The following is a 21,405-nucleotide window of genomic DNA, read 5'->3' as shown; positions in this document are numbered from 1 at the left end:
ATTCCGTTTATTTTGAAAAGTCTCAACAGGATCTTGAACTTTATTGTGAAAAGATTATGTTGCTAACGACAACGCAAAAAAACAGGCGCTTGTCCGTCCGTAGTGTGGTTATATTAAATATAAGAGAAAGAGAGAACTTTAACAAATTAATATAGTCACTACAGTGACGATCAAAACGATGAAAAAATATTGCCGTAAACAGTTTATTTTGCGACACCACGTAAAATGAAACGATAGATGTTTTTATATTGTCATCCGATAAATATCGTTATATCGAACAGCCCTATGGATAAACTTGTGCCTCTCAAGTAACAACATAATTCTATTTTTAGTAGCTGCAACTTCATATTATAGTGTTACAGAGATATGTAATGTGATTACTCGTTACACCCAGCACTGGTCAGCATTCCTCAGTCATAGAAAAGGCCTTTAAAAAAATCTAAGACCAGGTTGTAAAAAAGCAGCAAAGGTTTGATTTTTGTACTCAGCTTCAAGTAGACATTCGAAGAACTGCAATTTTTAGCCTTTCCACTTTGTCCTAATTTTTCAGTCCTGGAGAATGGAGCTTGTTGGAGCCCCCAAAAAAGTCCCCACCTCGTCGTCACATATCACATTCTCTGATCCCTGCCCTGCCATGGAGTGAAGGTCATTCTATCGACCCACTATTATTCTCTATCGTGACAATCTGGTCCTAAGTGCCGCAGCTGGAGCACACACACCCCACACACACACATTCTGCCGCTGCCTCCTCTGATAAGGCCAAACTCTCCTCATTGTCTGATAACGTAAATATGACACACCAACACACCATCTGAGAGTCCCTGTCTGCCACCAGCCAGCCTAATTATATAATTATCCCTTGTCTGATTGTGCCCGTGCAGCTGAGACGAGGGAGGGCCTTTGTGTGGCTGCTGGAATGTGGTGCACTTGGCATTTTTCAGCGAAAGGGCAGTTTTCTGGAAGACGGTGCCAAAGAGCGGAGCAGAGGGTGAGATCATGGCTGCTGGTGCCCACTCTTATTTTTCCATCTTTATCACTCACACTCCATCTTTCTGGGACTCTCTTCCTTGTCACTAGGTCTCTGTATCTGCTTGTGGATCTCTCAATTCTGGACAATCCCATCTCTCTTCTGTGTCCGTCTCCTATGTATTGGACTCACCAACCGTTCTCCTCAAACAGTTTACTCCCAGTCCTTTCCCTGAGCCTTCATCTGGCAGATTCTGCTGTCTCGCTGATAGAGCAGGCCTTTCGATGTGAAGTGCACAGGATTTGGCTCGTCGATGATAAGACCAGCGTTAAAGAGAGACCGGAGCGTCCGAGGGTTGCCGGTTGCGTCTGATAGTGAACTTGGAGGCAGTTACTCCGCTCCGCAATAGGAAAGCAGTGCTTTTGTTTCTGCTGTTGCCAGGATAAGACAGACTAGGGCATAAGCAGGTGTTGGGAGAGATTACAGCGCGGGCCTTGAGAGCAAGTGTGCTCTTACCTTCTTCTTGACTCAAAGTCAAAAGCAACAAGGCAGGCACCACATAAACCATGTTCTCCCATATTACAATAGAGGATCCAGACCTTTTTTTCTGACATTTACATCAAGGGCCTCCCAGTCTTTGCATGTCGCTACTGGTGGTTTTATGAGTTTTTATTACTTTATCAGGAGCCTTTTATACTCACTAATGAAAACAGCAGGGTTAAGGGTGTTTTGGCACCAAAAGGCCTCCTTCTGAATTCCTTATTATAAGCAGCAAGAACTCAAGAGCATTTTTGTTATTTCAGCATAAGCAGAAAAAGACCGGCATAAGGGGTGAACTTGTTTTAAATCATGCACTTTGGAGTAACGTCAGGAAGTTAAATCTTCTTTCTAATCTGCCCTGATCATGAGACTGTAATGTTCAAACCCTGCATGCTGCCTGCAGCAGGAACACTGGTAATGAACAGCACTTTGAAAAATTCCCATAGAATTCCGGGCTTGTCCGTCTGCTCCCTGTGCCCGCTCATCAAAGCCCCCCTCTGGTTACATCACACAGTGTGGAGTATGTGAAAGAATGCTCCCGAAACATAGCAGGACACCGGGGGCCCACTATTCCCATCTCGACCATACCCCTAGTGATTTTTTGTTGACATAAATAAAGATACAAACAAAATTAGATATGTTGATGTTCACAAAGCATGACCAAGATGTTACCAACAGACCCTGAGATAATATTCTAAAATAAATAAAGAACTTGGATGAGAGAAAGAGTTTGCATGCTGGAGCCAAGAGTAGGACCTCTCCCACTATCAGCATCAGCTATGAGAGCTTCATTGTTTTGCCCGCTGCAAATAGCCTTGACAAATTGCAGTGAATGCGAAACCTCCTTCTAAATTGGAGGTATCTTACAAAAAAACATGTTGGCATGCCACCAGAGGTGCATTTTCCCAGCGGCCCAATGATCAGCAGCCAGAAATGCTCAACAGCACCCCCGCTGGCCGGTGGTGTTTCTGACAATTATAAAAAAGGAAGTTTAAAGTGCAGGTAAAACTCAAGAATGAACCATTTTAAATGTATCTTACAGTACTCTCTCGTGTGTTACGCCATATGAAGGCCTTTGTTTCTCTCGTTTTCTCAATAACTCAACATTTCCTCCATACCGCCATCCTCCTTTTAAAGCTTCCTCCAGCTGACAGGTGGACAATGCTGCAGAAAAAGAGCTGATGTTCACTGGTTTTCACTGCGTGCAATCACCAGTTGATTTCACATCATGAAGATGAAAATAAGAAAACGCAAGAGAGGAAAAGAGGGTATATGAATGATTTTAAGAAGTGGCTTAAATAATAAGAGAGGGATCATGTAGAGGCTGTTGTAGCAGATTAAGATTGTTAAACAGCGCCATCATGTGTTAGTCTGTGGTTATTGCTGTATGGGACGAAGAAGTACCTGATTTTTGTCTATTTTCTGTATTTAACACGAGAACAAAACCTAAAACTAGCATTCACAAAATTTTCAAAATAATAAAAGGATAGACACGCATCTCTGTACCCAAGTTATTTATTTGAAATTCTTCTAAAAATTTATAAATAGAAAATGCTGCCCGTATGGTAGTTGACTGTGTAATAGTAAAATAATTTACTAATGATAGTAATGACATAAACATGATGAATCACATCAAAAGATGCTGTCATAGATCATGAAACAGATCTGCCGTACTGAGTCTTCAAAATGGAAAACATGCGAATAAATTAAAAAGCAGTTCTATATATAATGACCGAACATAATGCATTCTGAACCATGTGTACTAGCACACAGATCCAGTACAGTGTTTTTAGCTAATTGTATTTATAACATAACCATTCATTTCTATTGATGCGTGGCTGAGGTCATTCGTAAACATTTGCTTCTGTACGGTGAGGCTGTGGCAGTCGATGTGTCTGAACTCGGCTGCAAAAAGGCCAAAGAGGCAGAAGAACGACATCACCAGAATCCATTCACACGCAGCAGCTCCAGAGGAAAAGCCTGTGATGTGGAAAATGGACACTGAAGGAGAGAAGAGCAGTTAAGGAGCACGATGCTGAACAACCGCACATCAGAGTAAATTCAATAGTAAGCCTAACACTAGTTGCTGCTTCATTGATGCTTTCAGACACTATAGTGTTTATTCTCAGCCCAAACACTGTCTGTGTATAGGGATGTATAGTCACAGCAGTGAGAGGGCTCATTTAAAATGCATGTGAGAAATAGCTCTTCACACAGTACGGTTCAATATGAGCTCAATGAGAATTCAGTCATTTAAAAAAGTTCAAAGAAATGGGAAACCACAGTCACAGCAAATACTGCATGTATCAGTATTTTTTCATGAATCTACAGCGGTCCTCAACACTTATTGCAATGCACTAGAAATACAGTGTTAAAACAAACGTATCAACACTCACTGGCCACTCTATTAGGTACACCTTGCAAGTACTGGGTTGGACCCATTTTATCCGCTTAAATTGTATTCATAGTACAGATTTCCATATTGACGTGACAGCATCACACAGTGGCTGCAGATTTGTCGTTTGCACATCCATGATGTAAATGTCCCTTTCCTCAACATGCAGTGGTGCTTTATTTTATTGAGATCTGGTGATTGTTCATGTGTTTTGAGAGAATTGGTTGAACAAACCAATTTTTGATGATTTGAGCTTCGTGACATGGCACTGGTAGGATAAAGTGAAAATTAGTACGCTGTGGTGAAAAAGGGTAGACTGTAGGATTCAAATGATGGTCATTTGATACTAATGGGCCCAAAGTGTAGCAACAGAAACCATTACATCACCAGCAGCCTGAACCTTTGATACAAAGAAGAATTGGGCCACACTTTGACGTTATTTGTGCCAATTTCTGACCCTACCATTTGAATAGAAACAGAAATTGAGACCAGACAACGTTTTTTTCAGTCTTCTGTTGTCTATCTTTGGTGAGCCACGTGAATCATACCCTCAGTTTCCTATTCTTAGCAGATCAGCGGTTCCGAAATACTCAAACAAGCATGTTTGGCGACAACAACAATTCAATGTTCAAAGACATTTAAATCGCCATTTTTCCCCTTTCTGATGCTCAGTTTGAACTTTACAGGTTGTCTTTACCGTGTCTTCTAAATACATTAAGTGGCAACCATGTGGTTGGACAACTGGATAGTTGCATTAACAATAAGTTTTAAAAAAAACTAAAGAAAAATCTTAATTTAATAGATATATTTTGAAGTTAGGTGATATAGAAATAGGTAGCTCATTCTGGACATATTCTTTAAAATTAAAATAACTGAAAATGTTCTTAAAATGTAAAAAAAATTAAAATAAATAAATAAATAAATACAAATTTAAAAATTCTCCACAACTGAATATTCTTACTATGGGCAAAAGCATTATCTTGGATTGCATGAAGGAGTTTGAAGACAGGAAGGATACTAACAATAACCGTGACGGTACAGATGATGCAGAAGGTCGCCCTGACAGGCCCCACCCACCATCGGTCCTGCGATGGTTGAGCCCGATAAGTTAGATACAGCTGTACCCAGAAGTAGGCCAGGCCAAGGAAGAAAGCCAGGACTGCTCCCACAGTGTGAATAATCATTAAAACTGATTGCTACACAGGACAAGCAGAGGGGAGTGGAGAGTTTGATTAGCATACAGTCATCTTCATGTTATTTTTCACGGATAAAGTTTTAATCTTTAACAGAGTAAAACAAGTTCACAAGATAAAAGTGCTACCTGGAAGTTCCCGGTGACGGAGATCGATATGGAGGAGGTGAATCCTAAAACAATGCTGGCAATGTTGCCTTTTCCGTGATCACCATAGTCTCTGACCTGCTGGAAACGGATCGCCACGACCCACAGGGCTGAGAAACACGGACATAAGGTGGTTACGAAACGAGCGAAAAATGACCAAAGCTGCAGAGAATCAAAGTGAAACTACAGCTCTGACAAATGGCAGCTGCTGTTGAATTTAAATGAACTAATTAGGGAAATCAGATAGCAAGCACTCTTCCTCTATATTGGGATATTTATTTGAATAATTTTTACCTAAAAAGCAGCAGATGTTGCAGACCTGGGAGAAGAGACAGCTCTGTGGGTTGGAAGTGCCACACTGGCTAGCAGCAGAAAGACAAATTAGTGAATCACGAGGTTCCTTTAAGGCTGTGAACATGACGACAGCAGCCTGCCAGTTCACCGTTATTTCAGTTTAAGTCCTTTATTCTGTACTCGGCTCTTGGAACAGAAAGGATTTACACCGACCTGATGTACGGGATTCCCTCTGTTAGGTTGACTGATCCATTTGTTACAGCTACTGCAAATCTGATGGAAAGAAATAAGGCTGTTGGTGACTGCTGAATGTTTGTGCCTTTGCAAGGGTATGATTAAACATTTTTTATATACATATATAACTGTTTGAGAAGCCAAGCATACTTATTATTGCAGATTCCCAAACTTGAGTAAAACTGCTTGTGACCATGCCAAGCTCTTGCACAGTCTTCATTTTAATGTCATCCCCAAATCTGATAAGTTTAGTCATTTTCCCTTATAGTTGTCATGCTCTCATGTTAAACTCAGTGCACACACAGACAGATGTGTAAACACCTGAAAACCACCAGGACCGAGTAGAAAAAAATCAAGCACCTGGGCAGGCAGACTGCTTCTACAAACATTTGTGAGAGAATTTAATATAACATAAGGACATGAGGACATGTTCTCTAGAGACACGAATCACACTTCTCCGTCTGGCAATCTGATGGACAAGTCTGGGTTTGGCAGATGCCAGCAGAACGACTGTGACTGCAATGTGCCAGGTGCAAAGTTTGGTGGTTTTGATTATGGCATAGTTATTCAGGAGTTGGTCTCAGGCCCTTAGTTCCATTGAAGGAAACTCATAATGCATCAGCATACCAGGACATTTTGGACAGTTTCATGGTCCCAACTTTGTGTAAACAGTTTGGGGATGGTTCCTGTTCCAACTTGACTGCACACCAGTTTACGAAGCACAGTCCATAAAGACATGGGTGAGCGAGTTTGCTGTGGAAGAACATATCTGGCCTGACAGGAGTCCTGACCTCAACCCAACAGAACACCTTTGGGATGAATTCGATCAGGGACTGCAAGCCAGGGCTTCTCGTCCAACATCAGTGTCTGACCTCACAAATGTGCTTCTAGAAAAATGGTGTCTGGGGGTGGGCGTCCGGGTACACACCGGCTCACTCCTTGGTGGCCGCTTATCGGGGCCTGGAGCCTGGGGCTCGCTCGGGCCACTTCGGAGGTGGGGTGCCCCCGGCCTCTCGGCCTGGGGCTCGGTCACTCAGGCACAGCTGGCTGCCGGCGGAGCTTACAGGCGCATCACTGCAACTCCCCCTGGCTTCTGCTCCGCGGCTGCTGAATGAGCCCTCATCTGGGACTCTCCTCAGCTCTTACTGGGACAGTGGCGCGGCTGCCCGTCTGTTGGTCTTCCTTGGTCTCTTGTGTTCTGGGGGCCTCTGGATGTCTGGAGTTTTGATCTCCTCCATACCTGCTTCATACCCTGGAGGGCGGGGCTGTGGCCCCCCCACACTCCCTAGCAGATCATTACATGGAGAAACCTTTGGAATGCAAGCATGCTGATCCACACAGGTGTGCATACAGGTGTACACACGGGTATTCACAGACGCGGACTACAGCTTTCTTGGCTGCTGCCTCAAAGCACATTGTGCGCTGTCTATCTTGCGTGCTGCACAATATCGTTTATTATTTAGTATCTACTGATATCTACTGCTAGCTAGTTTATTGTGATGGTGCTTTTTTTTCTTATTATGTTGCTCTTTGTTGTTTGCTTTCTCTTCTGTTTTTTTTTCTCCATACAGGTGACCCAGGTGTTTTTTTTTTTGTTTTTTTTGTTTTTTTTTCTTTCTTCCCCCCTTCTCACCGTCTCTTCTCCCCTTTGGTTTTCTTTCTCTCCCTCTCTTTCTTTCATTCTTTCTCCCTGTCCTATCCTCCAGTCATGTCTGTCCCGTTTGTAGCAACTGAAAATAAAATAAATTCATAATTATAATAAAGGTCAATCAAATGGACCAATATGGCAAGGCCATGATGATCCACTTGGTAAAATAAATCCGCTTGGCATCTTTCATGGCCTTAAGACAACAATTCTGATGGCTAAAGATCCAAACGGGACACAAAAAAAAAGAAAAATGCTCAAAAATTCACATAAACATGGAGAGACTTCCTGGAGTGTTGAAGCTGTTATAGCTGCAAAGGGTGGGCCAACATCATTTTAAAACCTATGGATTAAAAATGGGATATCAGTCAAGTTCACATGAATGTGAAGCTAAACGTGTAAATACTTTTAGCAATATAATTTAGTTTAGCAATCTAGTTAGTGTGTTAGTGCTAAAGCTAATGTATAATGCATCTATACCATGAAGACCCTAGGCAGTTCTGAGAGTAAAAGTTGGTCCAACATGGTGGTAATCAACTAAATAACTAACTGAGGGATACCTAACACATGCATATACTACAAGAAAAAACATGTAATATTTCTTATTTTTAGTTTTAATGTGGTCTTGGTTAGATTGGAACACATCTTATAAAATATATTTTAATCAACAATTGTATAGCTAACATCAAAATGAAAGTTCACAGAGAGATGTAGTGCAAATCCTGCAGGCGTGGAAGCAAGATGTTTAATATAAAGTACCTTTAGGCACCTATCCTAAGCTAAATATGTACTTTAAACTGAAGACAAACCTTATAGATAACCTATACTGCATGTTTTATGTCTTTATCAGTTTGCTTGCCCACAGCTTTTCACAGAGGCATGACTGAGCTCAACCTCAAGGCATGAATAGTTGCATTTATTGATACCAGCACAACACATGGGTTGTGAATACGTCCACATTTGCTGTACTGATTTACACAGACAAGAGGTCTGAATAAAGACCACTGCCAATGTGTTTGGGTTTGAGAAATAAGGTAAAACATTTTATGAGAAGTGAGTTAAGAAAGGAAATGAAACACTCACACAGTCCAAATGCCTGCAGTGCCAAAGAAAGCCAGGCAGACGGGGAGCAATGCCCACAGCTGCATGCTGCTATAGAGCATGTGGAGATAGATACAACAAAATCAAAGCAACCTTCTCTACAAAACAAAGTTTGAACTGTAAAAAAGAAACCTATTAAAGAACATATCGACTACAGCAGAAGGCGTGGCTAAAAGTAACAGTTTTACAACACCAAAACATTAAGTTAGAGTAACAATGAGTGAAAGAGGAGGCATTTGTACTCACTCTGTGATGAGGGATGACTGATTGCAGGTTGAATGGTAGCTCTCTGTTAGCTTTTAAATAGTAACTCAGTAACTTCACCACTCCCATAATGACCCTAGGACATGACATATTGGACGCTATTCCATGACATTGCACAATCAAAATCATGACTCAACTTTCTCCAACAACATTCAGCAAATACGATCACACTGGTTATGGAGAATATGTGATGTGTATTACTCAATTTTAAATACACGTAGACATTGAGGGCTATCAGGAGGGGCTATGCGCTTACCTGCTGCTCTCGGGCAGGTAGCTCCATGCCCTCCTGGGTTTTAAATGCACCTTAGAACACACATGCATCAACACTACATATGAGCGGGCTGAGGGAGGTTTGGAGTCTTCACACAACCCCTTACTCTGTTGCCTGTTGGGGCGGGGGGGCTAGGAGGAGGAGTTGGCCGTCTGATTGTGGGGCCTCCCTGCTGCTGCGGAAGTCGGGGTGGTCTGCTTCTCTCCACCCCAGGGAAGAGGGTAACACTACCTGGGTCTGGGTGTAGTTTCCCCCTCCAGGGGCAAGGGTACCTAGACCTGGGTTATAGAGTACGCTTGGGGAGTGTGATTGTGTGTACAGTGTCTATTTATGTATGTCTCCAGATGCCCTCAGACATCGGTGGTTCTTTGTGTCCAGGGATGGGTGTCCAGGTACGCACCGGCTCACTCCTGGTCGCTGCTTGTAGGGGCCTGGAGCCTGGGGCTCGCTAGGGCCCCTTCGGGGTGCCCTTGGCTTTTCGGCCTGGGGCTCGGTCACTCTGGCGCAGCTGGCTGCCGGCGGAGCTCATGGGCGCGTCACTGCAACCCCCCCTGGCTTCTGCTCCACAGCTGCTGAGTGACCCCTCATCTAGGACTCTCCTCAGCTCTTACTGGGACAGTGGCGCAGCTGCCCCTCTGTTGGTCTTCCTTGGTCTCTTGTGTTCTGGGGGCCTCTGGATGTCTGGAGTCTTGATCTCCTCCATACCTGCTTCATGCCCTGGAGGACGGGGCTGTACCCCCCCCCCCCCCCCCCCCCCCACACACACACACACACCCTCTAGCAGATCATTACATGAAGGAACCTGTTACATACAAGTGCGCTCATGCTCACAGGTGTACACACGGGTGCTCACACAAACTACACCCTTTTTGGCTCCTACCTCAAAGCACACTGTGTGCTGTCGATCTTACAATAATATTCAATATTTAGTATTTACTGTTATATTCACATAGATCATCGTGATGTTGTTTATTATATTGCTCTCTTTTTTTTGTTGCTTGTTTTCTCTTTTTTTCCTTTCTCAACAGGTGATCCAGGTGATTGATATATGTATTTTTTGTTTGTTTGTTTTGTTGGTTTTTGTCATTTAAAAAAAAACAGTTGAAATGGACAAAATAAATAAGTAATAAATAAAATAACATAATAAAATAATAAAAATCTTTAATCAGTCATGAGACACGCTGGCACATCCCCTGACTGCAGAGGATTTAAACCACAAGCTCAACCTTGACGTGCAAATTAGCTTCATATGGCTCCAGTAGGGGGCGTACTTCTTCAGCCAGGAACTTTGCCACCTGAAGATGAAGAGCAGGGAGAAAAAAAACCATTTTTATACCATTAGTTTGTTAACAGTCCTCACAGTCACCAAGGGGGCAGCAGACACAGCTGCAGTAATAGGAGAGCTGCAGCTTGGCTGAAAACATTCATCTGTTGCCAGAATCTGAATAAAAATAAGGCTTTTTGTGCTGTACCTGCTGTGGAGCACGCCCAGTAAAGGTCTTGGGGTCCAGCAAAGCATCCAGCTGCCCTAGAATGGGTGCAAAGTAGGGGTCTCGCTGGATTCTGGCCAGCAGGTCATTGTCTCCACCTTCCTGTTTAACCACAGCTGCTGACTCTTGAACATGATCATCTCATGGCACTCCTGAACCCACATAGCAGACAGGTCTGGCCCGGAGCTGGAGTCAACCTGGCACTGCTGGCTGACTTCTGGCATGGTAAGTGGTATGTCATCCAGATATGGGCCAGGCCTGGCGTAGATGGCACTGTTTGTGTAATGGCATGCCACATCTGGCCGATTTTGGTTTGGTTTATGTGGCCCAGGCTCATAGAAAACAGGTCTGGCCCAGATCCGGCATCAAGCTGGCACTTCTGACTGACTGGTGTCATGGCAGGGTGTATGTCAACCAGATGTGAGCCAGGTCTGGCAATGATGGTGCTATTTATGTTCCTATTTTAGTTAGAAGACCCAAATGCCATGTTGCAAAACTATACTGCTATGGTAGGCAACTTTTCATGAGAAACTGGGAGCATAGGAGTTTCCACCACCCTGTTTGTTGGCAACAGATCAAATTGTGCATGGCTAACTTCTAAAAACGTGTGGGACTAATAAAGGTTATCTTATCTTATCTTAAATCACCCCGCTTCTCTACACACTTTCAATTCTGATTGGATCTCATCCCTGTAGAACATTCTCATCTCTTTTTTAAATCAGCGATAGTTTCATCACAGGTTTTGTCCTCGTACATTAGTATTTAACTATCGTCTTGTTTTTGTCAGGAGAAAAAAGAAGAAGAAAGAATACTGCTGTTGCTACTCCAAAATCTAAGGGATGCATAACTGGATGTCAAACTCACCTGTGTGACTTCTGGGCAAACAGGTGAGTCTTACCTTAAGACAAGAGAATGCTGAAACCATCATGCAGTGCAATGAGATTCAGAAGAAAACAAACAACAAACATGCGAAGCTTTTACTCCAACTCGTGGCTTCAGAGAGAACTCTGAAATTCTAAAAAGAACTCCTCCCAGTACCTGGAGTTCAAACTCCTTTTGACCGAGGAACTGATAAATACGTTCTCTCCAGAAATCAAGAAAAGGAACCCCCAACCAGATGAGAGTGTAGGAAAATATGATGCAGTCCACATGTCTTTTTTCTTGGGTCTGCAGAGAATAAAGGTCTTAATAATCATGTGCATGCTACCAGGTCCTGACTGTACAGATACTACGGACACATTTACACAGCTGTGAATTTGATGTGATGCTATAACTCTGAACTTTGAAAAAGATGTTGCATTAATGTAGACACATACAATAAGTAGGGAACAATGATTCTTAATTAGGATTAGGTAGCTCAAGTTTAGCTTCTGCGTTAGCCAGGTTTTACATGAAGAAATTTTCTCTACTGTAAAAAATGTTTGAACACCTGAGTGAAAGTCAACAAATTTGAAAATGGTATTGGTTAAATAAACCATGACTGGGTGGTTAAAAAAAAAAAAAGAAAAAAGTATGATTTGCTAAAAGTATAGCTATGAGTGGCAATATGGGTTAACATTAACTAAAAGCAAGATAAAAGTGCAAACACTGTTTTATTTATTAAGTAAACATCATGAAAGGTGAATTTGGTCACTCAAAGCTGTTAAATGGTTTACCAGCTGGAAGTAGTAGATTACTGGTTGAAGTGGTGAGATTATAACTAAAACATTTAACCAGCTATAAGTGAGACATGCTTGGCTGAGCTTCAAATGACGTCATGATAGATTGTGTTGATGAATATGGAGTCCAGAGTTGGTGTAAATCTCTACAATTAAGACTCATGATTGTGATACAGTGTTTATTGCACAATAATAATAATAATAATAATAATAATAATAATAATAATAATAATGGATTGGATTTATATAGCGCTTTTCTAGGCACCCAAAGCGCTTTACAATACCACTATTCATTCACTCTCACATTCATACACTGGTGGAGGCAAGCTACAGTTGTAGCCACAGCTGCCCTGGGGCAAACTGACAGAAGCGAGGCTGCCATATCGTGCCATCGGCCCCTCTGGCCAACACCAGTAGGCAAGTAGGGTAAAGTGTCTTGCCCAAGGACACAACGACCAGGACAGAGAGCCCAGGGATCGAACCGGCGACCTTCCGGTTACAGATGCGATTCCTGAGCCAAGGTCGCCCAATGTTACCCAGGATTCAGTGGTTGAGTAAAAAGCTGTTACTTGTCGTTACTGATGGTTTCTTTCCTCTCTTCTCTGCCTTGCTCCTGTGCAGGAGGATCTCCCTGCCCAAGTCCTTTCTGACAGCAGACATCATCCTCAGCACGCTGCAGAACATCACAGAGGGTCTTGTGGTCTACCCCAAAGTCACCGAGAGACACATCCGCCACGAGCTGCCCTTCATGGCCACAGAGAACATTATTATGGTGATGAACAAGTCAAAAAATGCATAATAGACACAAAAAATGGATTACTGGCAAATTATGTAGTGGAGTGTGAGATAAAGCAACTTGACTTCATCTGTTTAAAGGACTTCGAGTCAGTGTTATGATAGATTTGGACACAAAAGGATACAGCTGATGACGAATGTTGTTAAACCCCATCATGCACTCAGAACGTTTGCTTCCCATCTATAAAGAGGGCATAGCTTTAATAAATTCACCCCAAACAGTTTTAGCATTTATGTTTTATTTATTTCAAGCAAACAATAATACTGTGTCAATGACAAATGAAACAACCAGGCAGGTTGCAATAGCACCAGTTGCCTATCAATGTATAGTCAACAAGAACAAATTACTGTTGTGCTGATAATGTCATGCGATTCTTTTAGCAACACAAGATTTCATCAGTTGTAAATCCAGTGTGAAAATACACAGTGGTTAACTCATTAATGACCAGCAGCTGGAGTATTGTGCAGCTGATGCTTTCCACCTTCTTCTTCCCGGTAACCAAAAAAAAATAAAAAAATAGAAAAGCACAACATACCTTCAACAGACCTTCCTGATTGGCAGAGCCATGACTAAATTTTAGCTTGAAATTAGTTTGAAATACACAACTTGAAATTTCACGTTATGGATAGCCCCCCCCCCCCCCATTTTACTGTTTTTATCAGTCTCGCTTCATCTCATCTGTTATAACTTCTCTCCACCGCGGCTGGTTGACCAACAACAGTACAAGCAAGAGCGGCCCACACGCTGGTTGTACCACACACTTTGTGCGCTGCCTCCATCTGACAACAGAGCTCGCTCCAGGCAGACAGACGGTCAGTCCCTAGAGTGGAGTGGACAGCAAACTCTGCTCGACCATAAAACCAGCTCAAGACATCACTGATGTTTTAAAGCACAAGCTCAACCTTGACGTCCATATTGGCCTTATACGGCTCCAGTAGGGGGCGTACTTCTTCAGCCAGGAACGTTTTCACCTGAAGAAGAGGAGCAGGAACAAGAAAACAAACTATCATCAAAGGGGGTCAACAGACACAGCTGCAGTAATAGGGGAGCTGCAGCTTGGCTGTAAACATTCATCTGTTGTCAGACTGAACAAAAATAAGGCTGTTCATGCTGTACCTGCTGTGGAGCACGCCCAATAAAGGTCTTGGGGTCCAGCAAAGCATCCAGCTGCCCTAGAATGGGTGCAAAGTAGGGGTCTCGCTGGATTCTGGCCAGCAGGTCATTGTCTCCACCTTCCTGTTTGACCACAGCTGCTGCCTCTTGGGAGAGAACACGGATTTTCTCGTGGCACTCCTGAAGGAGACACAGGAAAAAACAGAAACATTAAGGTGGAGCTGACTTTAACAGCCATGTTGTTAGGTCTCCATGTCAGGTCTGGTTATTGGTAATCAGCTTCTTCATTTAAATGGTCAAAACACTGGTTACTAGTCAGTAAGATGAGCTCACTTCAGTCATCTGTTTTTCTGGTTACCGCTGGCATTTTCTGCCCAGTAAACCATCTCTCCTGATCAAGCAAAAATGCATTCATCCAGTTATGTTCAAAACTATTATTAATGTGTCCATTCTTACTCACAGAGGAGAATTCCTCACAGGGCATTTTCTCCTACCTGTCTGTTGCCTCCTGCCTTCACTATCGCCATAATAATGTTCTCTGTGGCCATGAAGGGCAGCTCGTGGTGGATGTGTCTCTCAATGACTTTGGGGTAGACCACAAGACCCTCTGTGATGTTCTGCAGCGTGCTGAGGATGATGTCTGCTGTCAGGAAGGACTCGGGCAGGGAGATCCTCCTGCACAGGAGCAAGGCAGAGAAGAGAGGAAAGAAACCATCAGTAATCACAAGTAACAGCTTTTTACTCAACCACTGAATCCTGGGTAACAATGTGCAATGCATTGTAGGATGTGTAGTTCTTTAACCATTAACGCAATTATGTACATCGTGTTTTACTCTTGCTTTCTTTTCTTTTTCCCCCCTTTAGGTTTTCTTCCATTTTCCCTTCATGGCCACAATTCCTCTCTTAGCTGTTTGGCTTTGTTCAAGGCCTCAAACTCTCATGGATTTCCTGAAGAGTCAGTGGAAAAAATGAAGGAGAAATCCACTTTTAAAAACAGTCTCCTTAAAAAAAGTGGACAGTCACTGTGGCCCTCCACTTGGGACACCCACTCCTAAGTGCAGGGTTCATATGCATTTTTCAGGGTCCAATTCAAGCACTTTCAAGGTCCATTTTCAAGCTTTTCCAGTAGATTACCAAAAAAAATTAAATAAAATAATGCATGTTTCACTTAGCATCACCTTAGTAAGACCATGTAAAAATTAAAACAAATCATCTTAGGTCAGTGGTTCCCAAACTTTTTTTGCTAGGTCCCCTTTGTTTGACAAGAAAAATGTTCGCGACCCCCCCCCCCCCCCCCTTCTCGCGCACACGCATAAACACATCCTCCAACCACACACACCCATATTTTGCTCCATTGCGTTTTTCTTTCACACCTCAAATATTTAGTAAACAATTAAGCAAATACAAGTAATCTGCAATAAATTACAGGTAGTAAGGAAATAAACTACTAACTCTTTTGCGCTACGTGCACACATACACGGGTATTTTTGAAAACGCAGCTGTTTTGTCCACAAGTAAACGGCGTTTGGAATCACCGAGAACAGAGATTTTTTTAAAACTCCTTTTTTGCGTTTAAGTGTGGACGAGGAATACAGAGTTCGTCACGCAATGTCAATGGTATGTGCCTTTTTTCACGTCACGCTGTGCGCCACGTTATTGTTTACATGAGATGAATAGCAGAATGGCAGATAGATTAACAGTATTTTGTCTCTGACTATCTTCAGGTTTTACACGCTTACATATACACACACAGTTACTGTCGATCCATTTAGAAAGGCAGAGGCGTCACGGTGTGATTATTTTACGTGTAGCTGGTTTGTTTTTTCCTGTGTAATAATATTCAACATTGCTATCAATGCATTTTTCAAAAAAGCCTCTCTGTGCAAAATGGGTTTAAACACAAACAGCTGTGGGATACTGTTTGTCTGTGATTTGGAGAGCCCAGCGTGGGAAAACATATTCAGCGATGCTTCATCTCCTGCTTTGCGTTAGTGTGGGCGGCCCCTCCTAGCAGTGTCCAAGCGTTGGGTTTTTTTTTTTTGTTTTTTTTTTTGCTTTTCATACCGCGCCCCCCCTGCAATGGCTCTGCGGGCCCCACACTTTGGGAAGATCTGTCTTAGGTCAACTTAAATGTCCTTTTTTCCCCCCTTTAAAATAGAGAAAAACACACTGCATAAAAATACTGAGAAAGGAAATGGTTGTGTTATATGCATATAGTGTACAAACTCAAAAAAAACAAAAGCAAAAAAAAAAAACATTTCTCTTAATAATTAAGATGTGCAAATGTGAACAAATCAACTTGTAAAGATATTCATCTCCACTTGAAGAAACAAAAAAAAAAAAAAAGCTCAGAAAACCCCTGGAGGCCTAACAGGTTAAAGTTAATTCTCAATAAAACTAACTGTAAGTTGTTTAACTACATTGTTGTCTGTATTATTGTTAAAGTCCTAAATGATTATCTTTAAAGTGTTTGTGCTAATAACATCATGCACAGTAAGACAGTCATGGAGAACAGCACTGACTGGAACAGGCTTTGAACATAATCCCACATAGCAAAATTGGTATGGCCCGGATCAGGCCCACACAATGTACTTACACATGGCCCGAATACCACAAAGAATGACGGCCCTTTGGTGGACCAGACCTGGTTTGCCAGAGGTGGCCCACACATGGGCCAGCACAAGGCCAGTTGCATACACACTGGTGGTCCTGTGCTGGCCCATGTGTGGATTACCTCTGGCAAACCTGAGCTGGGCCACCAAAAAGGCAGTCATTCTTTGTGGTGTGTGGGCCATCCATAGGTGGTGTGCAGCCACGGGCCAGTTGTAGACACACTGCTGGCCAAGAACAGTTTCAGCTCTGGCCCCAGATATCAGCCTAATGTGTACCTTAATCAAGCCATGTAATAACAACATGTGCCAGAACATGCAAAAAAGTGCAAAAGTAACATGACGAAACTCTGTTCAGACAGTGAATGGACTGATTCTTATATAACTTGACCTGGAAAATTTTTAAAATTCAAGCATTTTTAAGGATTTCAAGCACCCGTACAAATCCTGTAATTGGGAATCATTGTTCACTACTATTTATTGTATACTTCCACACTGATGTAATATCTACTTCACAGAGGAGAACTGCATCATACCAAATTCACAGCAGTGTAAGTGTGTCTGTGTTGGCTGACCTGTTGGCGCTGTCATCCAGTGTCCTCTCCAGCCACTGGACTGAGGCAGTCTGCAGGGGGTCGGCCACCAACGCAATCAGATGTCGGGCCAAGCTACAGCAGCGTTCTGCACGCATGGGGTTCCTCTTGTAGGGCATAGCACTGGAACCTGGAAGAGGAGCAGGCAAAGCTTTAGGCTGAGGCACAGTTTAACAGGTAAAAAGTGCTTTTGAATGAGCGAACGTACCAATCTGCTCCTTCTCAAAAGGTTCCTCGATCTCTTTTAGGTTGGCCAGCAGGCGGATGTCTGTGCAGATCTATAGCAGACGACAGTATAAAGTTTAGACTCAGTTACATCAGCTTTTTGAAAATCCTGAGCTCAAGACCCAAGTTTCTTTAACCACCACTAAATGTAGACATTTCCTCACCTTGTGCACAGAAGCTCCCAAACTAGCGAGCCTGGACAGGCAGTCTATGTCCACTTTGCGACTGTACGTCTGTCCAGTCACCAGGTAGGCTCTGGATAAGAATGGAACAAATGAGTTATAGCCTGTGTTTCAAACTGTTCCTACTTGGACCATGTTATAAAAACATGTCAGCCAATATTGGAGACAGGAGTTTGATACTCACTTCTTAAAGCCAGCCATCTCTGTCACCATCTTGTCAAGCTCTACCACCTGGTGGCACAAAAGGAAAACTGACATTAAAAAGTCATCACAATACGGTGCTGTGGGACTTCAGAAAGCACCCACGTGGTTCTTATGGTTGTTTATACCTTGTCATGGTCCCCTTGAAAGAGCTGCAGGAAGCTGGCCTGGGTGCCTGTGGTCCCCTTGACTCCACGGAAACGTAGATCATCGCGGGCTCGCTCCAGGTTCCTCACATCCATCACCAAATCCTGCAGCCACAGACATGCTCGCTTCCCCACTGTGGTCAACTGGGCAGGCCTGTACAGAGAGCAGGAGAGGGGCACAGTGGGTGTGTTTGACATCAAAGTTAGACCGCTCCATCAGTCTGATGAAGGCCTATGAAAACACTGCAGCTGCAGTCGGACTCACTGGAAGTGTGTAAAGCCGAGCGTGGGGAGGTCGGCGTATTCCTCTGCAAAGTTTGCCAGCCGGTCGATGACTCTGGCCAGCTGCAGGAAAAACAAGCCTTTAATGATCAAATCAGGGTGTCAAACTTATTTTACATCGTGGGCTACAAACCAGCTTTGATTTTTAGCTCCCAGAAGCAATGAAGATGCATAATAAATGTAACCAACATGTTGGATAGCCTGTCCTGTCATCTTTAAATATATTTTTTCATGAATTCAATTCAATGAAAATGCCCTGTTTTTTAAATGGACACACTGTAAAAACAAAAAACTAGCTGACAAGCTTGTTTGATATTAATATATTCATTTGCACTGTTTTCATAGAATTTCTGGACAAACAGGTGAGTCTCACCTTAGGCAAGAGGATGTTGAAGCCATCACGCAATGCAATGAGATCCTGAAGAACAGAAACGACAAACATGAGAAGCTTTAAAGAGTCAAAACTCATCACTGCTGGGTTTATTTATGCAATAGTCATACTTACAGTATTGTCTCCCACATAGCATGACGTAGCTCCGAGGTGGATGATGGGAGCAGCTGTGGGGCAGCAGTGTGCAAAGGTGTGGACGTGCGCCATGACATCGTGCCTCAGCTTTCGCTCTTCTTCAGCCGCCATGGCAAAGTCAATGTCCTCTGCATGGCTCTCCATCTCTGCAATCTGAGCATCAGTGATGGGCAGACCCAGAGCCTGAGGAGGAGAACATTGAACACAGAGACATGATGACAAACAGGAAGAGTTCCTACAAGCAACTCGTAAAGTTTAGAGCTGGCAAAACAAAAGTGCTTGTAGTTACAGAATGAATTCTGAACCATTTCCTGCAGGGTTTCATTCATTTTCAGAGTTTACTTATAAGCTTTTTATGTGGAGCTTTTTGACTCTTGATAATACAGTTTTTTACTTTTAAGATATTCATTTATTAACAGTTACAAATGGAAATATATGTTTTTATATAAATACAAGTTTTATTATAAATACACATATTTGCAGCATTGGCTCTTCTGTTGATGAAAAGGACGTTTGGGTAAAAGTCACACTGTGACTTGCATTGCTAAGCTGATAGCAAACAGCCTGCTGTTTATTAGTCATTAGTCTGTCAGCATGTCTTTTCTCCAGTTTTGATCATCATGTGCTGTCCTCATGAGGAGGCACAGGCGCTCAATATGCTGATTAGACTGGACTGTATTCTGTTGGGACACCGTAGTCACGTGATTCCTACAGCACTACAGATTGGTTCCAGATAATCGAGTACCTCGCTCCAGTCAAAGGGGTCATAGGTCAGACTGGTCAAATAAAACCTCAGTAAAGAAGAGAGCACAAACACAACAGCATTTAGCCAGAGTAACTGTTACTAATTTTCCCGCCGGGTTATGGCTGAATTCCAGTGGAATGACGGTCCCGTCGTAATAGACGTTCCAGCTATGTGTTCCAGCCCTAAACCAAACTTATCCCTAACCATAACTAGCTGTTAAATGATGTAAAATAGTGTTTTCCAAAGCGATTTTCAGAAAATGAACGAACATGTGTAGATTGAGTCCAAACGGTTCTCATGTGCTCTCCTTTTTCCGATGCCGTCATGTAGGAACGTGTTGGGTACCAGAAAGCATATAATGTTGACGATTTGTCACCTAGCGTAAAATATTAGGCTTAGGGAGTGAGAACGTGTCTGACCACTACCGGCACACTTTTGCACCGGAGGTTTTCGGAAAGCTTTTATTTTGGTATTTCCGTTGATCCATACAATAAATTTGCATGTTAGCCTACACATTTAGATTTAATATTTAACATTTAGATTTAACATTGTGTTTTAAATATGAAAAGTTGCAAATATCATAGGTCATAGGTCAGACAGGTCAAATAAAACCTCAGTAGAGAAGAGAGCACAAACACAACAGCATTTAGCCAGAGTAACTGTTACTAATTTTCCCACTTGAAGAGCTTTTCGTTCATCACAGGAACATTCGCTGTCGAGAGAGCAGCAGCTGTTCAAATAATTCAGAACATGTACGCATGCGTGTCGAAGCTCACGATGGCTCTGCGATGGGAAAATACAAACTGCAGATTTTCAATTATAGAATCTCATAATAATGTTGACAGATGTTCATTTAAAATATGACCTATGACTTCCAGACAAAGACACTGATTACTGTATGGTAGCAGTCTGCTCAGTCAGCACCGGGTAGCATGCGCACGACTCTTAAGACCTCCTTATAACTATGTTTAGAGCAGGAAACTTGATAAGGCTCTGTAAAGGTCGCGGACTATATCAAACCTTTTCAGCTTTGGCGAGGAAAATCCACAGCTTCCTCCAGGTGGTGAACTTCTTTTTGTCGCTGAAGTTGTAGCTCATTTCTTTGCTGGCGTATCTGGACACCAGAGGTGAGCGATACTTATTCATCTCTTCTGCTCCAGCCATGGTTGCTAGAAAAGTGAACACTGCGGGGTAGCGACAGGGTCTTCAGCTTCTTTCCCCCGCCCCGCTCTTTTTCTTCTTCCTCTGGGGTTCTTTATAGCAGTTGAACAAACTTACAGTTGCATTACTGGCCCCTAGTGGACTGCGAAAGTAACACCTACCTTATTTCGTGTAATTTGAATGCATTTTGTGCCAAGAAGTCAGCCTTTGATCTCGTAGACTTTTCTATGTGAAACGGCTCTGCTTCTTCTTTGTGCCCTCAGCACCAAGCTGTGGCATCCCTAGTGGCACTCTCACAGCTGTTTATGGTGAGTCCATGAAATGATGCCACAAGATGCTGTGGCATCTGAGGGTGATGCCACAGCTCCAGAAAGATATTCTGGCACGTTATGAGAGCTTGGTCCACATTGCCAGCAAAAAGTCAAACTCGTTGAATCACTTGGCAATTATATTCACATTATTTATTCACTTTGTCCTTTTGAATTTTCTAGCTTATTATAGATTGTAGTTGAGCCAGTGGCTCCTTCACTTGTTGCTCCAATATTTTCCTCAATGCTCAGTGTGTCAGATCTTTCGCTACTTCTCTGCCTCGTTAGGTAATAATGATACTTTTAAGGCATATTGC

General features: G+C 42.8%; 2 protein-coding genes across 2 annotated transcripts; both read right to left on the bottom strand.

Annotated features, from left to right (window-relative positions):
- Positions 1-3,006: 3,006 nt before the first annotated feature.
- On the bottom strand, positions 3,007-8,659 carry tmem150b (transmembrane protein 150B). The gene is made up of 6 exons (XM_026163720.2): positions 8,498-8,659; positions 5,749-5,808; positions 5,536-5,603; positions 5,224-5,351; positions 4,921-5,098; positions 3,007-3,508 (listed from the first exon to the last, which is right to left on the bottom strand). The coding sequence occupies exons 1-6, from the start codon at positions 8,575-8,577 to the stop codon at positions 3,297-3,299; spliced, it is 726 nt and encodes a 241-aa protein (XP_026019505.2). The 5' UTR covers positions 8,578-8,659; the 3' UTR covers positions 3,007-3,296.
- Positions 8,660-13,218: 4,559 nt separating this feature from the next.
- Positions 13,219-20,861, bottom strand: LOC113021105 (adenylosuccinate lyase). The gene is made up of 12 exons (XM_026165553.2): positions 20,640-20,861; positions 18,854-19,057; positions 18,722-18,766; positions 18,332-18,411; positions 18,049-18,220; positions 17,904-17,950; positions 17,702-17,792; positions 17,521-17,590; positions 17,295-17,442; positions 14,605-14,785; positions 14,114-14,290; positions 13,219-13,968 (listed from the first exon to the last, which is right to left on the bottom strand). The coding sequence occupies exons 1-12, from the start codon at positions 20,781-20,783 to the stop codon at positions 13,882-13,884; spliced, it is 1,446 nt and encodes a 481-aa protein (XP_026021338.2). The 5' UTR covers positions 20,784-20,861; the 3' UTR covers positions 13,219-13,881.
- Between the last annotated feature and the right edge of the window lie 544 nt (positions 20,862-21,405).

The sequence above is a fragment of the Astatotilapia calliptera genome, chromosome 4 (assembly GCF_964374335.1).
Source record: "Astatotilapia calliptera chromosome 4, fAstCal68.1, whole genome shotgun sequence".
Classification (NCBI taxonomy): Eukaryota; Metazoa; Chordata; class Actinopteri; order Cichliformes; family Cichlidae; genus Astatotilapia; species Astatotilapia calliptera.
The sequence above is the reverse complement of the archived record's forward strand: the minus strand, read 5'-3'. Positions and strand labels throughout refer to the sequence as shown.

What these genes read in the sequence shown, in the direction of transcription:
- tmem150b (XM_026163720.2), bottom strand. Translation starts at nt 8,577, where the DNA reads ATGCTCTATAGCAGCATGCAGCTGTGGGCATTGCTCCCCGTCTGCCTG. An exon ending in GAGGGAATCCCGTACATCAG is followed by an intron (nt 5,604 to 5,748) that starts GTCGGTGTAAAT and finishes TTCTGCTGCTAG; the next exon opens with CCAGTGTGGCACTTCCAACC. An exon ending in CAACATCTGCTGCTTTTTAG is followed by an intron (nt 5,352 to 5,535) that starts GTAAAAATTATT and finishes CGTGTTTCTCAG; the next exon opens with CCCTGTGGGTCGTGGCGATC.
- LOC113021105 (XM_026165553.2), bottom strand. Translation starts at nt 20,783, where the DNA reads ATGGCTGGAGCAGAAGAGATGAATAAGTATCGCTCACCTCTGGTGTCC. An exon ending in TTCAAGGGGACCATGACAAG is followed by an intron (nt 17,951 to 18,048) that starts GTATAAACAACC and finishes TTGTGCCACCAG; the next exon opens with GTGGTAGAGCTTGACAAGAT. An exon ending in TTGGGCGTGCTCCACAGCAG is followed by an intron (nt 13,969 to 14,113) that starts GTACAGCATGAA and finishes CCTCTTCTTCAG; the next exon opens with GTGAAAACGTTCCTGGCTGA.